Source organism: Petromyzon marinus, chromosome 5 (assembly GCF_048934315.1).
Source record: "Petromyzon marinus isolate PM22_M1 ecotype Great Lakes invasive population chromosome 5, UKy_Petmar_22M1.pri1.0, whole genome shotgun sequence".
Classification (NCBI taxonomy): domain Eukaryota; kingdom Metazoa; phylum Chordata; class Hyperoartia; order Petromyzontiformes; family Petromyzontidae; genus Petromyzon; species Petromyzon marinus.
The window spans coordinates 13,713,195-13,732,736 of NC_133671.1; the positions used below are offsets into that span (position 1 = coordinate 13,713,195).

At 46.2% G+C, this 19,542-nt stretch overlaps 1 protein-coding gene across 1 annotated transcript; it reads right to left on the bottom strand.

The window, feature by feature from the left end:
- Positions 1 to 3,069: 3,069 nt before the first annotated feature.
- On the bottom strand, positions 3,070 to 8,690 carry LOC116939083 (gamma-crystallin S-like). Its single transcript, XM_032947005.2, has 3 exons — positions 8,499 to 8,690; positions 7,258 to 7,506; positions 3,070 to 4,903 (listed from the first exon to the last, which is right to left on the bottom strand). Exons 1-3 carry the CDS (start codon positions 8,505 to 8,507, stop codon positions 4,628 to 4,630), a joined length of 534 nt encoding a protein of 177 aa, XP_032802896.2. The 5' UTR covers positions 8,508 to 8,690; the 3' UTR covers positions 3,070 to 4,627.
- Between the last annotated feature and the right edge of the window lie 10,852 nt (positions 8,691 to 19,542).

Sequence of the window (19,542 nt, forward strand, 5' to 3'; positions counted from 1 at the left end):
TATTTTCGTCTCCCCCCTCCTCTTTTCCGAACATAGATGGACTCGTCCATCTGAATAACTGCCAAATCGCTCTCCATGGTGCTAACGTGAAAAAAACGCCACTTTTTAAAATTTCTTGCTGTGGTTTCCACACCTGATGATGATTGCTTGTGTTGCAGTCGAAACGTCGTGAGAATTTTATTGTTTTATATTTTTATTATTTTATTGTTTCCCTTCTACGTGACTTTACCGAAAGAACCAAGACTACGTTCTACTTAATTAGACTTTTTAATAAATGTTTTCTCCTACAACATCAGAGTGCAGCGCCACATTAAATACGTACTACAATGACAATAGTTTAAAGCGATTTGAAGCATGTTTTGGGGAGTCAGAGCTTTGTGACGTCATATTTGAGGGTGGGGGGGATCTGTCTTTTTGTGATGAGGGGGGGGGGGGGTCAAAAATCGTCCAAAATCGCGTGACGTCATTTATGGACGACCCCTTATGCATGGAAGAAGATGGATGAAGAAGGGCCTTTACCCGAAATGTCGCCGATTTTGTTGTTGTTAAAAGACCGTTCTATTCATGCGTGCGGTAAATGTGTGCACAAGCCGAATGCCAACGTGGGAGGCCTTTCAACCACGAGAGGACTTGATGAGCGAGAGAGGAGCCCAGATGACAGTGGTTGTTTAACTTCGTGGTCCATCGTTTGTGGTTGCATGCTTTCACAGTCGCTCGACTGTGGCTTGTGTCTTTAATGATTCCATGTATGAAGGAGACGATGCTGCGAAATCGGTCTGTTGATGTTTCCGTGCCAAGGAGGTGCGATGTTTGGGGCTCGAATGACGTGTTTTTATTCTGGACGTCCGCGTTGTTTCCACTCTGTTCGCCGTCGTTCGTCCGGATCTGGGCGGGATTCTGTGATAGGTACTTGAGTCGATTGTGAGGTACATTGTTTAGGTCTTGGTTGACGAGTAGGTTGTTGTTGGCGAGTGTGATTGAGGAATGTGAGTTTATTTTTTTGTTAATTGTGTTTCGTGCATCACTGCCAACGCAGTATCACCAAATCATTTAGTTTGACAGTGCTCACTCTAGCGCTGTCTTCTTGACAGTCCTGTTTCTTCACCTGAAGAAGGCTACTTGTGTTGTGGCCGAAACGTCGTGAGAAGTTTTATTGTATTATGTTTTATTTTTATCTTTATTCTACGTGACTTTACCGAAAGAACCAAGAAGAAAAAAGTGTGTATGGAGTTTTTAAAAGTCGAGATCACGACCAATGCTATTGGTAACCACGGGTGTTTTCAGTGCATCCGATGTTAGGAGCTTTAGATGGTAGATACGTGTAGATTTGCTGATGTCCTATAATCATATGCAGACCTAAATTACATTCAACATACATTCCTCCAGTTACAGTGATGGAAAAAAGAATTTGATCCCCGGCTGATTTAGTACGTTTGCCCACTGACAAAGAAATGATCAGTCTATAATTTTAATGGTAGGTTTATTTGAACAGTGAGAGACAGAATAACAACAACAAAATCCAGAAAAACGCATGTCAAAAATGTTATAAATTGATTTGCATTTTAATGAGGGAAATAAGTATTTGACCCCTCTGCAAAACATGACTTAGTACTTGGTGGCAAAACCCTTGTTGGCCATCAGAGAGGTCAGACGTTTCTTGTAGTTGGCCACCAGGTTTGCACACATCTCAGGAGGGATTTTGTCCCACTCCTCTTTGCAGATCTTCTCCAAGTCATTAAGGTTTCGAGGCTGACGTTTGGCAACTCGAACCTTTAGCTCCCTCCATAGATTTTCTATGGGATTAAGGTCTGGAGACTGGCTAGGCCACTCCAGGACCTTAATGTGCTTCTTCTTGAGCCACTCCTTTGTTGCCTTGGCCGTGTGTTTTGGGTCATTGTCATGCTGGAATACCCATCCACGACCTATTTTCAATGCCCTGGCTGAGGGAAGGAGGTTCTCACCCAAGATTTGATGGTACATCGTCCCTTTGATGCGGTGAAGTTATCCTGTCCCCTTAGCAGAAAAACACCCCCAAAGCATAATGTTTCCACCTCCATGTTTGATGGTGGGGATGGTGTTCTTGGGGTCATAGGCAGCATTCCTCCTCCTGATTCCTAACCGTTCTCATGATCATTGCAACTCCACGAGGTGAGATCTTGCATGGAGACCAAGGCCGAGGGAGATTGACAGTTCTTTTGTGTTTCTTCCATTTGCGAATAATCGCACCAACTGTTGTCACCTTTTCACCAAGCTGCTTGGCAATGGTCTTGTAGCCCATTCCAGCCGTGTGTAGGTCTACAATCTTGTCCCTGACATCCTTGGAGAGCTCTTTGGTCTTGGCCATGGTGGAGAGTTTGGAATCTGATTGATTGATTGCTTCTGTGGACAGGTGTCTTTTATGCAGGTAACAAGCTGAGATTAGAACTCCCTTTAAGAGTGTGCTCCTAATCTCAGCTAGTTACCTGTATAAAAGACACCTGGGAGCCAGAAATCTTTCTGTTTGAGAGGGGGTCAAATACTTATTTCCCTCATTAAAATGCAAATCAATTTATAACATTTTTGACATGCGTTTTTTTGGATTGTCTTGTTATTCTGTCTCTCACTGTTCAAATAAACCTACCATTAAAATTATAGGCTGATCATTTCTTTGTCAGTGGGCAAATGTACAAAATCAGCAGGGGACCAAATACTTTTTTCCCTCACTGTATATATTATCTCTGATAGCTGGATTGAATACGCCCATTTGTGTCGATGCGGCAGTGGGGTGCCTTTACCAATACAGCTGAGGATCAATGTCTCTTTGCTCGACGTGACAAATATTGAGTGTACTGTATGTATGTTGCACTTCTTTCGCACCGTACGTAGCAACCGTGCTAATCGGAGGTGCTCTTTAGTATGGCTATGATATGTGTGTGGAGGGGGGAGCGGGCATGGTTAGTGCTTGACGCACTGCGATATGAACTCCCTGCCACGTCGAGCTGTCTGTGGGTGGCAAGTTGTATATCAACACGGTACTGGGGCAGCCCACGTTAACTTTTCCAACACGCACTGTGTAGCGTGGTGAAGTATGGTCAAACAACGCCCACGACAGACAGCCGTGGGGGAGTCCTTCATCCAGCAGTGGATTGACGCAGGGTTGTAGAGCAGATCGACTGCCTTTAACTCAGTGCCCATTTTTAATGTCTGAAAAAAAATGTTGTGAAAAGTGTCATTGTTGCAATGAAATAAGGAATTCTTTACACTCACAATTATTGTATTGCATTTGGCTTTATTGCAGAATATTAAGCAACGCAAATGATGCTTATTTTTTTACAACGTTTTCAGGTGTAATATTGCATTGTAAAATCACTTGCCCAGCAAATAAATAGTGCGTCGTTAAAGCTGTGGTTTTCACACCTGATGATGATTGCTTGTGTTGCAGTCGAAACGTCGTGAGAATTTTATTGTTTTATATTTGTATTATTTTATTGTTTCCCTTCTACGTAACTTTACCGAAAGAACTAAGAATACGTTAAAATGTAGCTTGCTTCCTTCAGAAAGGAACATTACATTAGTTTTTTTTTTAAATTACGTTATCTATAGTCGCTGGATAATAACTGTAAACCAAAATTTTGATTTAAAGCTTTCGTGACTACAGGGATTCATATTCTTGGTTCTTTCGGTAAAATCACGTATTGTTTCCCTTCTACGTGACTTTACCGAAAGAACCAAGAATATGTAAACCAAAAGTTGCTTCAGTGGCTATTTTAGATGGAGTACATCACCACGGGGCCAGTCAGATAGTACAGTCATCCCACACCTACGTACGGTGTGAAAGAAGTTCAACATACCGTATTATTAAGCATGTAACGACTAAATGGATGAATTGTAATGATTGGAGGTCAGGATTTGAGTTAACAATAGACTGTTTTTCATCTGGTTTGTAAAGTTTAGGACCGTTTAACCCAAACGAAACATCAGCGTATGATGAAAACATTCTTATGCGCACGATCCCGATGAGCATAACCATTTATTTAATCCGATTGATAATCGATGGGTCTTTACAGGCCTATAGTATAAACATATATACCTGTGTGTGAAATATGCCGTAGAGGACATCCACCGCAGAAAATGAACCTTGAGATTGGCTCGCGGTGCAGGGGAAAGATGGATCGATTGCTGCAACACAATACCCCCCAAGGATGGCGACGACTTGTAGGGGGGGGTGGGGGAGAAGGCCTTCATCCAGCAGCGGATAACTCGAGGCTCCTAATGATTATGATGATGACTTGAGTGTATAGACCGTGGCTTTAGTCCATGAGCCAGAACAGAAATTGGTACCATCTCATGTAGCGCACATTTTGAATGGTGAAAAAGAGGTGAAGTATTTCATAACCCGCTCATTTCAAATCGTTTTTTTTTTCATTTATATTTCACCGTTATTGGCCACACGTAAATTGTGGCCGCAAAAGTTACATACGGCCACCTCAGTTGTTACCCAGACAAAGAGATTGCATCTCGTTTGGTCCCATGGACTATTTGGGTGTTGGTGCCCACGTTCCAACCGCCTCCACGCAGTGCGCGCGCACCGCTGCTGGGACCAGGAGGGCGTGGCCGTGGGGGGGGGGTGGGGGGGGGAGGTCCTCGCTCAGTACTCTGTGAACCGACGCAGCGACTGCACGCGTGGCCCAGCCGCGCCCCACGCCTGGTGCTTGCGGTACTCCCCGTGCTCCATGCAGTACTGGCGGCCGCGGTACTCGGGCTCTTCGTACGCCACCCAGGCCCCGCCGGACACCACGCGCACCGATTGCACGTCTTTGCGGCCCCAGCGCCCCTCCAGCACCGGGCAGTCCTCGCTCAGCTCCAGGCAGTCGCCGGCGAACTCCGCCTTCTCGTACAGGCGGATGCGGTGGCCGCCGCTCGCCTGGTAGAGAGACACATGCAATCGGCAACTCGTTTCTCTGGAACTTTTATTTTGCGCTTAGTTTGTCGTCCTCCGATTAGCGCGGTTGGCTATGTGCGGTTGCGAAAGAAGTTCGGCATGAATCTTGAATTAAAGCTTTCGTGACTGCAGGAAATCATATTCGTTGGGTCTTTCGGTAAAGTCTGAGGTGTGAAGTTCAGCATACATAATATATCCGCTGTAGGATAAAGGCCTACTCAAGATTTCGTCATCTACCCACGATTCCTGCGATGGAACAACCCACCTAGCCCCCGTGCACGCGTGTTCATGTCGTGGCTTCGTTTATACGCGGCGGTGGATGCCCGCTCGAGTGTCCTCCCTCCTTTCGCTGCTACTCTGTCATTAGTCTCGACCACTGTCGGCATCCCTTCCAGCGTCGTGTTCAGTCAATGCCCACTTTTCTTTTTCTTGTTACTATGTATTTCATAAAAAAAAAACATTCGCCTGCAAAATACCCTGATCAAACATCTGCTGCAATGGTGTCCAGGGCATCGATTTACTATGCATAGCAAACACGTAATGACCCTTCTTCTTTGGTTCTTTCGGTAAAGTCACGTAGAATGAGAATAAAATAATAAATTGATAAAATATTATTGTGTTATTTTATTTTATCAATTTATTATTTTATTCTCATTCTACGTGACTTTACCGAAAGAACCAAAGAAGATGAATCCTTGCAGTCACGAAAGCTTTAAAACGTAATGACCCGTTTACAAACTTGATGTCTCTAATTCGTGTATGTTCTCTAATCCACATATGTCTGAAGTTTGAATTAACAACCTATATTATTTTGAGCCTGCCAACATGCCAATAGACCTTATATATCCATCCTGTATTTTCAAGGGAGTGTTTGCATTGTGGTTTGCACACTGCGCTATGCACCTGGAGACCTGAGTTTGATTTCTGGCCATGGCGGCAAGTGATATCTGGCCTGATCCTGGGTGCCATCCACTTCACCAGCCCGCGCTGAGCAGCGTGGTGAAGCATGACTGACATGGCGTGGGGCGGCCTTCATGCGTCAGTAGATTGTTAATGTACGGAAATGAATTTGATTGCTTAATTCAAAACTTCCGCAAAGTGCACATTTAGTGTCCTTTGCAGTTTTGCATGGCAGCTGCAGCCAGAGAGGAATGGGTCCATGGAGTGAGTGAGCACAGCGCTGCATCTTTGTCATCCTGAAATGTTAATCCTGTAATGGTTCTTGTGCCACTTGCCACTCCTGTTGCAAGCACTAATACATTTTCGTGGCCAGTCAGCAGTTGATTTATTGTGAAAATGACGCAGACTTATCAGCCATGATCTACTCACTGCTGCATAAAGTCCTCTTTCCAAAGCCGTCGCCACCACGCTATCTTGCTATGCGACATTCAATGTAGACCCTACACACTAACTGATTTCATCTCCTCAATGGAAGTGCACTTAGATGTGGTTCCCTACTATTCTTACTACTCTGTCTTTAAGTTGCAACTGCCAGCTGTCGTCAGCTGTCATCTCTTCTAGCGGCGTGTCATGCCCAAGGCTACGTACAGAATCTTAAGTCAACATGATGTTAAAATTGCGCATGTACACAAATTCCACGTTTCTTTTCCTGTATCAAAGTGCAATTCCAAGCGTGCACCGCGCCCAGCTTTTGAATGGACTGGTACAGCTTTTGTTCCCCAAAAAGCTGTAACAAAACAATCTAATCACGATAACTTTTAAATCAACGCATTCACCGCTTGAATCTCAAGCCACCTCGTGGCGGTTCTTGCTACGGTACCTATCAGCACCGTAGGAAGTGGGTCGATTGCACCTCAAAAACTCTCAGATCTGGGCCAAGCGCTGCCGACATGCCCCTAAGGAGAGCGCAAAAACCACACCGGGGTGGGACACCCAGAGGATAGGCGTCGAAAGAGGTGGTTTGAAGTGGTGAACCTGAATCTGAAGACCTTTGGAGTGGACGTCATAATGGTCCAGGACATGAGAATGGGTGGGGAAGGAGCACCTGGAATGCTAACTGCCACATGAAGAGGGGGAAACAATTCTAGGAAGAACGAGAGCTGTTGGCTCTCAGAGGTGGCGATATTCGAACCGATAAAACTGCGCTGGCATGTCGGCTCCTCTGCCATCAACTGGTGACGGATACAGTTGTGTTGGTGGAAGGAATGCGAGGAGGAGATGTGAAAATGGCCCAGGAGAGGGTTATGAGTGGAGGATTAAGACGAGGAAGGCAGGCCATATCCAAACTTCGAGAAGCGAGGGGTGGGTGGGGGGGGAAATGCCAGCAAGAGAAGTGCTGTGGGTGAAATCGAGCGATGGGAACCTCGTATCTGTACCTGGCGGAGGATGCGGCAGGACAGGATGTACTGCTCGCCCTGCACTTGCCACTGGGTCGGGTCGGCGAACTCGCCGGGCGACAGCACGTGCATGGTGCCCGTGAAGTCCTTCCTCTCGTACAGCACCCAGGAGCCGCTCTCGACGCGCAAAGAGCTCACAGGGCCCTGCACCATGTCCTCCAGGTCGGTGCAATCCGCCGTGCTCTCATACTTCCGGCCCTGGAAGTTCTTTTTCTCGTAGAACACGATCTGAGCGCCCCGAAAGACAGGAACACGGGACGGACGATTTACGATGACTGGTCTGAGCACCCGAGTAGCAGACGTATGCAAATAGATGGAGAGGCATGCAGAGACATTAATGATCGAATGAAATGGACAAATGCTAGACAGTTGTAAAAAATTTGTATCAGTTGATGGAGTGACATGAATACAATTCCATACGCCAGTTTTCCCATCGTGACAATTCGGAGCCCTTTGTTTAACCCACTGCTGGATGAAGGCCTCCCCATGCCGTGTCGGTCGTGGGGGTGGTTTTGCCCATACTTCGACCACGCCGTGACCGAGTTCAAAGCGCAGTGCTCGCAGGCCCAATTCATTGCACAGGTTCCGAATTATCCTGGTTCGCTCATCCATACCAAACGATCCTCCATACAACCTTGTTAGTCGGTGCTTATGCTTTATGCGAGAATCGATTAGGGCTAGCCACGCCACACAAGTAGGTGGTGGGGCCAGAATCTCGCCTGGCCTCCTTTGTTACCTCGGCGGCACTTAGGTTTTTACCATGCAGCAGCTCCTCTTTTTCAGGTCGATTCGACCTAGGGGAGGCCAAGACAAGTTCTGGTACAACTTGCCATTTGATGGTATGGCAGTGGGTAAAACCACCTTACCATCGCATACAAAGACAAACACATAAATCCACCAAATAACCTTCTAACCGACTTCAGTTAGTGAACCCCTATTAAAGTCGGCACGACGGCGTGGGTGGCCGACAACACGCCCGGCTCTCGTTGCCTCTCCAGTACTTATGTTTACACGCCAAGTACTCGTTTTATGGCTGAATCGACCACGGAGAGGCCCAGGCCCAATTCAAAAATATTCGCCACTGTTATTCGTCGTGAAGCGGAGTCAAACTATGTTCGCAGGGCTGGCAACGCAGTGCGCTACCGCTCCCTACGATAGAAACCCGCAGGAACGCGCACACAAAGGCAAAGTGCGCATGACACGAGCTTGAAACATTTTACCTTTCCCATGGTGATGGTTGTTGGAGGCAAGTCGATTCAGGGATGCAGTTTGAAATGGCCAGGGACAGGCCTTTTTATACAACGCAGTGTACACTGGCCTAATCCTGAAGCAAAAAAAAACCAATCGTGTTTGTGTCTGCGAGGCACAATGAGCGAATATCTGGGAGAGGGGCCAATGGTGATAGTAATAATAAGCCCACTTTATTCACATAGGAGCGTGGGGCATTGACGGGGGGGGGAGGGGGATTTCGGACATTCATTCGCACCCTCTCCAATGCGCTGCGTTTCTGGATTTTGTTGCGACCAACTGGCACGCGTGCCCGGTGCGTTTGGCACTCAAATGCGCTTATGTAGAGCATTTGCTTGTAGAGTAGAGAGCGTTGGCATGCACTATTGCCACCCAAATTGGCAGGCGAATATATGCGGACGTGGGTGGGGTTTTTGTTTTTGTTGTAGGTGTGCTGCTTCTGTCAGTAATGCGATTTTTGAATTAGGCCAGCAAATCTCATTGTATTTAATTCCACGTGAAATTACGATGACCGTTGCACATTCGTGCGTGATCACGCCGCGCATTCTCTCCACGAACTGAAAGTAATGCGGTTACCGTGCGGTTGGGTCACGGCTAACTCGGTCCTGTGTGGGCACATCATGATGGTGTGATTAACTGTGTGCAATTATAATATTACCATGTATAACATGCGTGTGTGCATATGCATATCACTGTGCTGCGAATCTGGCAACCGGCGTCCCCTTTTTGGGACGACTGCTAACAGCAGTAGGGGAGTGATCCCTGAACTGGTCTTTGACCTCATTAGACCTCCTTTGCCAGTACCAAAATGTAATAATAGGATTTTTCCCCTTTATTCTGGCAACAAAACTGAAACCTTTTTCCAAGGATTCATGTCTGCCTTTTGGCGTCATCTGGTCGAGCACCAATTGGGTCGAGGCTCAAAAGAAAGCCGTCCCTTGGTGTGGACCAATCAGTTTCAAGGACAATGCATCATATATTATCATAGTATGTTTTTTGTTTGCATTTTGACTGCAGGTATTGTGGTTAATGCAGACATGAATCCTTGTAAAAAGGTTTCAGTTTTGTTGCCAGAATAAAGGGGAAAATTCCTATTATTGGTCTTTGGCCTCTTTTCAGTTGATCGAGCCGTAAATGATTACCTGGTGCAGTGTGTAAGACATCAGCACTGGTCAAAGGTAGACCGTCATAATGCTATTCATACCTGTCCCCTTGTGCACCATTCAGACCTCAATAGGTGCTCGCAAACATCACCATCCCCAATGGAATTCAACTATACAGGCTTTCTTTGTTGTCGTTGAGCCAGATGTAATTTCATGTACATTTAAATTGCACGCCTGTCGAATTGTGTTTCTGAAAGTTTTTTGGCCCGCGGACCACTCAGCCATTGCAAACATTTCTGCGGACCACCCAGCCCCCCACCTCTGGTGACAAAACGCATTCACTTCTCTCTCTAAACACCAGCAATACAACATTATCCGTGTTGTCGGAACATACATTTGTTTTTGGTTTTAAACATAGCTGTAAGTTTATCTTTTGAGGGTGGCATTTAGATCTGACGTTTAATCAGGGTAGTTTACCTAACTTTATTTAATTAAATATCGTAAGTAAAACATTAATTAATGTCCAAACCAAAACGGTAGAAACGTCATTATTTCCGGATCAAACCTGCATTTGCATCACAGCCTCGTGGTCCACGTGGAGGACCGTCGCGGACAACCTGATGCTCCAGGGACCGCACTTTGATACCCGCTGCTGTAGTGGAATGACTGACGACGGCTCGTGCATTGCAATGACCAAATACAGCAATATTTGTATAAATGGGGCCTGGAAGATGGCCCTCTGCCGGATTTGCCAACCACTACCCAAACACTTCCCCTGAAAACAATATAGAACACATGATGAGTATAATAATACAACATAACATTATGTAATGTTAAAATATTAGCCAAGACTGAAATTAACTTTTAATTATACCTAATATCAAGCAAAAAAGCATTTAAACAGTATAAAATAATCACAATATTGCTTATTTCATTAAACACTTTTAAAGGTCGTCCTAATTTATGATGATTGAATAATGTCATTAATGATTGTTATATTATATTGGTGTGTATGACAATGTTCAGTAGCTCAGTGGCAATGTCGAGGTCTGCTCGCCACGAGAGGGCTTCAGGAGAGAGAGAGAGTTGGTGTCGTTTTTCTGTTCCTCCTCCATTGGACGAGGAGTGCAGACTACAGTGGTATAACCACGTGGTCCATAGTTTGGTTTGTATGGCCACAGTTGCTCTCTTGTGGCTTATGGCTTTAATTTTCCATTTTTGAAGGAGATGTATGTGCAACATCGGCCTGGTGATGTTCTGATGCGGTTGATGGTTACAACACCACGGTGTCTTCGATGGATGAGGAAGAATGTCAAAGGCTTGAGGTGCGATGTTTGGGTCTCGAATGAGGAGTTTATTCTGCACATCAACGTAGTTCCACTGTTCGCCAGCGTTCTTCCGGATCTGGGTGAAATTCTAGGATGGTGACGGCACGATCCTGGAAGAGCGATCGGGACTTGAGTGGGCGGCGAGGTTCATTGTTGAGGTCTTGGTTGATGGTTAGGTTGTTGTTGTTGGCAAGAGAACGGATATTTGGTGCCAGAAAGTTCGCCAGAACAGGAAGCCCCATGGGGTTGGTGTCTGTTTCAGTGTTCTGGTTATGATACGCAATGCGTTTATTTGTGCATCTAGCAGTTTTGCGTAAGAGCTCGCGTACCAGACTGGAGCACAGTACTCTGCATATCAACTGAGTTGCTCCTGCAAGTATCTCTACCGGGCCGATTCTTGATTTGGTCTTTTCACAAATCTTTTTTTACGTGGGGCTTAAAGGTCATGCTTATCCATGTTACAACCCCTTGATCGATATCTTGGAGCGGGGGTCATAGCACACCGGACTACCATAGAAGAACACATCAATAGTCCATCTGCCGCACGATTGTTCAGGTGGAAAGCACTTGCGGTGGCTTTGGAAGTATTTGGTTGGAGTCTCCTCCGATGGAAGTATTCACCCAGTGACATTTTATCAGCTGTTAGAATATTGGCCATGTTCTCCAGGTTTGTGCACTGTGCAGCAAGAGCTATGTCATCTGCATTTATGAACTTGCGAGATGGTGTAGATGGCAGGTCACTTATATATAAATTGTTAACTTGAGGGGGGGGAGACCATCGTTCATAATTCTCTGGCGGCTGTGTTTGTCAGCGAGGTCTACCCTGAGAGTACGGTTGCTCAGCGTCGCCACGATTACGTGGACAGTAGAACGGAATCTGATGCTTTTACCCAACTGCTACGGCAGGCGATGACGCCAAACGGTGTTACAGACAGCAGAGGGGACGATTATTGCAGTGCCGGTTTTCTGTTGACGCTGAGCGTTTTAGCTTGTGGGAGGAAAGACAGAAATACCCAGAAAAAAACCCCCACCACGTGTACGATAGCACAATACTCAAAGCTCTGACCTGCTGCACTGCTTCAGTCGAGCCACCTAGTGCCTCAACAGGTTTGGAAGTTTCACAAAATCCTCGCGTGAGTCACCAAACCTCGCCTCAAAAACGCCGGAGCTTGGGCGTGCGCAACTACACGCGGCTTATAAAGCATGAACGTACCTTAAACTGTCAGCAAACTACGAACTAAAATTAGGTGAAAGTGATGTTCAACAGTAAAGTTATTCGGATAGGATGCGACATGTTTCTTAGTTTTGTCCATGTCGAGTCACAAATATGATTTATATAAATTATTCATGATTTTGCCTCACTGCTGGCCCCATAATTAATCTACTGCTAGATGAAGTTCTCAAGCAGTTGCCATCGCTCCAGATCTTGTCATGGGACCATCCATTGAGCACCTGCACAAGAGTTGAATTCAATGTGTCGGATCATGTTTGTAAGAATCTGTTTTTCGATTCACATAAAGTACCTTCAAACATCCTCGATGTCTGACACGGGGGGGGGGGGGGGAGGCTTTAATTAGATAGTTAGGGAAGTTTTAGCTATTTACAAAGATGCATGAATAAATACATGTATTGAATCGAATCGCAATCCTGAATCGCAACACTTAATTGCAATACCTGCAATGGGGAATGTGCGAATCATTGCAACCAGTTGTGAGTATTGTTGACAAGAACTCGAACAGATGGCTGTGCATTTCGCTGATGGTAAAAAGAATGGGGAAAACATGGTTTCGTAAATAATTCCGTAGGTAACTCTTGCAGAAGTATCGTTTAAGAAAAAGGAGGAGGAGCTCCCAATGTTTTGAGTGGAGGGCCCTTCTCGGTAACTTTGAGACAAGCCAGCCGCAATTAACAGGTCACAACACTGCAGACGACACTCGGGAAGTCGAGACCGGTGCACAGTTTAGGGGCCGTCCATAAATGACGTCACGCGATTTTGGAGGATTTTTGACCCCCCCCCCCACCTTCGTCACACGGCGTCACAAAAAGTCAGACCCCCCCCCTCAGATATGACGTCACAAAGCTCTGCCCCCCCCCCCCCACAAATAAAACATGCTTCAAATCGCTTTAAACTATTGTCTTTGTAGTGCGTATTTAATGTGGCGCTGCACTCTGATGTTGTAGGAGAAAACATTTATCAAAAAGTCGATTTAATTAAGTAGAACGTGTTGTCTATATTTATTTAAAGTTGCGCATTTTGATGTGACGTCCCCCCCCCACCCTCGTCATTTATGGACGGCCCCTGACCTGTTTTCTACAAATTCTGCTTCAAAACGTTGGTCTGGGCAAGCTCGTAGTGCTGATGGACTCAAATGCGATCCGCAGTGACATAGCAGCCATGCTCATCGGGTAGGTTGATAGGCATCGGCTTTGGTGCGGACGGCCGCTCTCGAAACAAACCTCTCGCTGGCTGAGTGAGGGCTCGGCTCTTGGCACTCAGTCCGCCGTTCATTTGGTGCGCACGGCGTTTGAAATCGCCCGGTTGGAACATTGTCACGGGTAGTAAGGGGACCAATTGAGATTTTACGTTTTAAAGAATAATTTTTATTCTTATTTTTAAAAGTATATTATGTTTTCTGTCATTGAACTGTGGTTCGTAAATATGTATTGTTAGTTTTAATGTTGGGGTTAGAAACACTTCGTTAGGGCTGTGCCCTCCAGTTGCTTGCGTGAAAAAAATGTGATAAAGTTTTTTTTCCCAATCCTGGCCAGCTGCCTCAATAAACCGAATAAGCTGAACGGTGCGACACTTGGCAAAGCACAATCATTATAACTTTGACTTCTGGGTATGCTACTGCATCTTATTGTTTTTCTTTTTATTGTACTTGGGTTGAATTTTTGTTTTTAATGTTGACTGGATTTGGATGAGAATTTTTTTCCAATATTTTCAAACTTGGCGTTAGATTTCTTATAACCCTGGTTCATATTCTAACCCTGGTTATCAGTACCTCTACCGTGTGATCTCTTTATCTGGCAAAGTGGATGTTAGGGAAATCATAATTCCTAACAAGGCTTACGGCTTTGGGAAAACCATTCACGCGTAGGTTTGCTTCGGATTTGTTGTCAAACAGACGCGGACTTCTTTTTGCCGATGTAAATGTTTGGTTCGCCCTCTGGTGGCCGTGGAAGAATTGAGCAACAACAAAAACAACAATTCCAGATTTGAAGTTATCGTGACTGCAATGATCCATACTCTTTGGTTCTTTCGGTAAAGTTAATCAAATAACGACGTTTCGGAGGCAACACAAGCCTCCGTCATCAGGTGTAACTAGCACAGCAAAATTACTGTAAAGACAGCTATTTTTGTAATAAGAGATTATTATATAGGGTAAGAGGGGGGGGCAGGGAGGATGGATGCAGGGTGGGGGGTTGGGAGACGGGGATGGTAAAGCTAGTTACACCTGATGACGGAAGCTTGTGTTGCCTCCGAAACGTCGTGATTTGATTAACTTTATTTTTTATTTTTACCTACGTGACTTTACCGAAAAAACAACAACATTCGCTGCCTTTGCTGAACCCTCCGTGTCCGGGTCTTCAACTGCCCTCTCAGCAAGGCCGTAATTATAATATATATTAGGGGGGGCACATCCCCAATACACCCCCCCCCAATATTCAAATATTCTCAAAATGTCCCCCACAATATATCGCTATAAAATAGATTTCTGTTTATATAATTGTGGTTATGGTTGTACTTTATTAATCCCAAATCTCTGCCATTACATACAATGAAACAAGAAAAGGTAAAAAAAAGTAAAAACAGAGCAATGTAATACAATACCACTATTAGACATTATTGTAAAAAATAAATAAAAAGTCCATCCCGTGTGTTAGTGCATTTTAAAATATTTTAGGCAGGAAATACATTTACAAATTTATATTTTTTTCTGGGGGGGGGGGCCCAGACACCCCCTGGAAGATTTGGTCCCCCCCAATGTTGATTCCATGGTGGCAGCCTTGCCTCTCAGTGATTGTTCTGGGATGAAAACGTCGACGTGACAAACGAGGTTGTAATTGCGCCTCGTGGGTTTAAACGTCAACGGCGCGTTATCGCTTCGAGACCGACGCGCCTCGGGTTGTATTTGCTGCGACTTTTGAATGCAGTCTCATCGTAAAGTACAGGCACTGTGGCTGCATTAACAACCCCGCACTGTGACCGGCGTGGTGAAAGTATGTGGCCAAACAACCCCTATGGCCGGCAAGGCGTGGGTTGTGAGGCTTTCGTCCAACAGTGAGTTGACGAACAAAGGCTGCGCGTGATGGACACGAATGTGCAACGTACCAGGCTCCAGGAAATAACACGCAATTATCCGTAATGGAGGGTTTTTATTTTTGTGGTTAGATCGCGTAAATGTATGAATGTGTCGTTAACACCCGCCGCCACTGGTAAGGGTCGTCACGTAAACAGAACGTGGCCAATTCGTCACTAGCACAGCACCACCGGTGTGTTGGAGAGCCAAGCCACAACAATTTACAATCTAAGTACGACGTTTCGCCAGTAATTACAACTAGCTTCATCAGGCGACAGCCAGATTTGTGGAGAAGTCCACCTGTTTCGTTCCTTTATATGGAGGCGTAGATGTGATGACCCACACTTCTGCGTGTTCATCTCTTGCGCAAAGTGGGGGGTGTTAAACACGCAATTAGTCCGTGCCGTATTGTTGTGAGCACAGCAGCTACATTCCACCAATTCGTCCGTCGTTGTCCTGTACTCTGCACGAGTCGGCCAAATTGGATCAACGCCGCCTGGCGGTCGATGGCCAGAACGCCTGCCCCTACGCATCAGATTAGAAATCTCAAGAGTGGAACTTTCACCAGTATTTTTTTTGTCTCCTGCCCCTTCCAGAAAACATGCGAACGACGTCTGGGGGGGAAAGAACCCCCCCCCCCCTGCATATTTTGACCTGAGAAACGTCGCTCAACTGCGTCTGGGTCCATGCGTTTGTATTTGTGGATTGACTATTGCGCAGTGGCTTGCTGTTTGGCGGTGGGGGGGGGTCCCGAGTGTAAATGTCCTCCTGAGCAGGTTGCAGACTACGGGCAGCCAGGGTGCTCGCTCGCACCCCGTTGCGGGAAGACTTCATCTTTCTCGCTGTTCTTACTTCGTTGCATTGCCCCCCCTCCAACCCACCGTCTCTGGTCGAGTGGAATTTTAAGATCGGGTTGCTCGTATTGAAGGCCTCGCGAGGATTTGCTCCACTTTATGTTCAGGAGCGAATTAAATATTATGATCTGCTGATTGTGTGCCCATTTATAAATACCTCGATCGCGGTTACTTGCTTGGGGTGCCCCCTCCCCCCCCCCCCCCATGTGGAACACTCTACTGGTGCCCAGCCCCCCAGTTGTGAAACTCCCTAATGGTGGCCCCCCAGTTGTGGAACTCGCTACTGGTGGCCCCCCAAATTGTAGAACGCCTTACTAGTGCCCCCCCCACTTGTGGGACTCTCTACTTGTGCCCCCCCCCCCTTCCCATTTGTGGAACTCTCTAAATGTGGAGGCCAGGTAGTCGAAGATTGTTGACATCTTTAAATCCCGACTATAAACCTCTCTGTCTTTCTAAAGTGTTTTTCCGAATTAGTTTTGTCCTCATTTTGGCTTAAATGTCTTTTCATTCATGGCTCCTCGAGACTTTGTGAAAGTTGCCTGAAACACGTGCACATTACTTTTATTATACTGATAGGAAACGTAGTGGACTGGAAGCCCAACCGGGATTAATTCACAGGAGGCAGGGGATTAATTGTTGTGTATGTCTGTGGATGTCTGTCCACGTGGGAGGGGTGGGGCTGGGTTTGAGAGGGGAGGGTAGGGAGGGGCTGGGTGGGGTGGGGAGGGGCTGGGTGGGGTGGGGAGGGGCTGGGTGGGACTGGGTGGGGGGTGGGAGGGATGGGGCTGGGTGGGGAGGGGCTGGTCACCCCGTGGTGCCCTTATATGGACTGGAAGCCCAACCGGGATTAATTCACAGGAGGCAGGGGATTATAACACTGCACTTTCTGGTGCGACCTCTTTTACACTGCACTTTCTGGCGTCGTTTTATAATTCTGCTCACTTTTCATTTTGCTTTCTTCTGCGCACGACCCTAACAAGATTGGCTTAAATATCCGTACATAATTACTTCATAATTACTTCAAAATTTCCTACCAGCCCCCTCCGCAGGAATGTGTTTATACTCCCACGTCTGTTTCACAGCTTCACCAACCCACACTGACCAGGATGGTGAAGTATGGTTACATAGCCCCCCTGGCCGACAGGGTGTGGGGTGGGGGCCTTATCCACAGTGGATTGACAAAAGTGTCCGACGTGTACACCGATGCCAGGCTAAAAGTAATAGCTGCATACAAGTTGTAGGATGTTCAGAAAACATACATGAGGTTCATATGTATGGCACTAACAACTTATACTTTTCTATACTTTGCACTCCAATCGTGCTTTTGTATTGTTGTTAGATTCTGACCTGCCCCGACTGGACATCTGTGATAAAGAGCTTTATAGCTCATCGGATTCCTCTAGTATAAATGATTCTGATATGAACAGAATTTTACCAACCTTTTGGCTTCGGTGTCACACTCAACTTGTTTCACTGATGATGGAAATTGTATATGCATTGTATATATATTTGTAAGTTTAACATGACACTTTAAAGCCGTTTCGAACTTTAGACTGAAATGTAGGGTGAGCACAACCAGTTACCCTCTGGGCCGTAAATGTTGGCGGCCCATGTTAGATAAACGGGGAATTGTACTTTGGTAAAACAAAGAAAGTCTTTCGTCTATTCTGTGGGCACTGGTCCAAAGTTATTCTTCACATTATCTTACAATTAATCCAGTGGCCGGCGGTATAATTATAACAATCCAAACCCCCCCCGCCACCCCCTACATTTCTCGTCGTCCCATATTACCGGCCACAGGTCCATTGTTAAGAATAACTTGGACTCTAATATAAGTATATATTTTAAAAAATCGTAAACTTATATTACACTACACTAAATTTCATTTTATAGCCCTTCCCGTGAAGACCTCCAGAATTTAAATCGGTCACTCAGCCAACACTCATGTACTGTTTTTCCTATACTCATGTACTGTTTTCAGATAATCGAAAAAGCGTTGGTTTGATCTGACACCACCGCTTCCTGTGCACGTGTAAGCCAGATGACATGTGTACATTATAATGCCAGATACATAGAGCGTCTTAGCCGTGACTGCATCTCACAATTGTCAAGGGGAACAGGAGAGGAGGCGTACATATACCAAATAACTTGTCTTTGGTAGATGTATCACAGTTGCAACTCATTGGTGATGCCTCCCTCGCCCCCATCTCTAATGCAACTGCCCTTCTGGGAATTATTGGTGCTGCCCTGGCTATTTCTTTTTCTTAATTATTTTCAATTTTACCAGGTTAGACCCACTTGAGCTATATATCTCTTTTCAGAAGCGACCTGACCACAAAGGATAGCTCAACAAAGTGGCTTATTATGTTTCTAAATGTGGAGGGGGAAGACTCGGAGGACCTGGCGATAAATCCACGCGACCACAGGGAGAGCGGGCAAATCCCAAATATACAGCTGGCGTCAGGGTCGGGATCGTAACCCACGACCTCCTGCATACCATGGGAGGGAGTTAACATCTCCTAGCCACCGCGGCACCTCGACTGCCCCTGGGGATCGTTCTTAATGTCGTTGGTGCTGGGCCGGATTGTGCCGAGCCCTCTTCTCTCTCTCTCACTCTCTCTCCTCTCTCGCTCACTCTCGTGTTTCTTCCCTGCCCTGGCTCCCCTCAACACACTCACCTCCCTCACCTCCTCCCCCCATTTTGTCATAACGTAGACTTACAAAAACAATCATTGGTAAAGCACCTGGAGATGACATTTTCCACCACTGACCACATACACGCGAATAATCAAATGGTCGATTTGACAAACTGAATGAGTGTATCGACGATGAAAAGGAATTTGATTAGGTGGAATACGAAGCAGCCTGTCACAAAGCGAGGCGTTGCATTTTGGTGGCTATCACAAATATAAAAAAAACGTGCAATGTAGCCTTCAAACGCCCCTGACAGTTTTAATGAAGGGCAAACGCGCGCACTCAAGTTCGTCTGGTAAGGCGATATGCATTGTCTGCTGAACCGGATTAAACTCTTAATTCGTTTGCCGTGCGAAGTTGGGCAAGTGCAAAATGCCTCTGCCGCTGCTACTGCTGCTGCTGCCGCCCCCGGATCAAATCTCCCCTCTCGTCCACCGCCTGAGCCCCTCCGCGGATCCAAAATCCATCATCCATCACATCGGCTACCCGCCTGCTGCAACGCGCGTTCGCGTTGTCTTTAATAATAATAAAAAAAAATCCTCCTCTCTTGCTAAAAGATGTCGCAACAACTTTGCTGGGTGGCGCTTTTTCTGCCCGACGCCTCCCCCTCCCCACCTCTTCTTTGGCCAATCGTCACTGTGCTGTCTGAACCACCCCAAGGGCGGGTGGTGGTGGTGGTGGTGGGGGGGTTGATGTGCTCGCGTGGATGAGGATCTCTGCTTGCAGCCAATGG

Bases quoted from the DNA above. Each gene is read 5' to 3' on its own strand.
- LOC116939083 (XM_032947005.2), bottom strand. The intron at 4,904-7,257 runs GTACAGATACGA...TCTCTCTACCAG, and splicing joins CCTGCCGCATCCTCCGCCAG to GCGAGCGGCGGCCACCGCAT.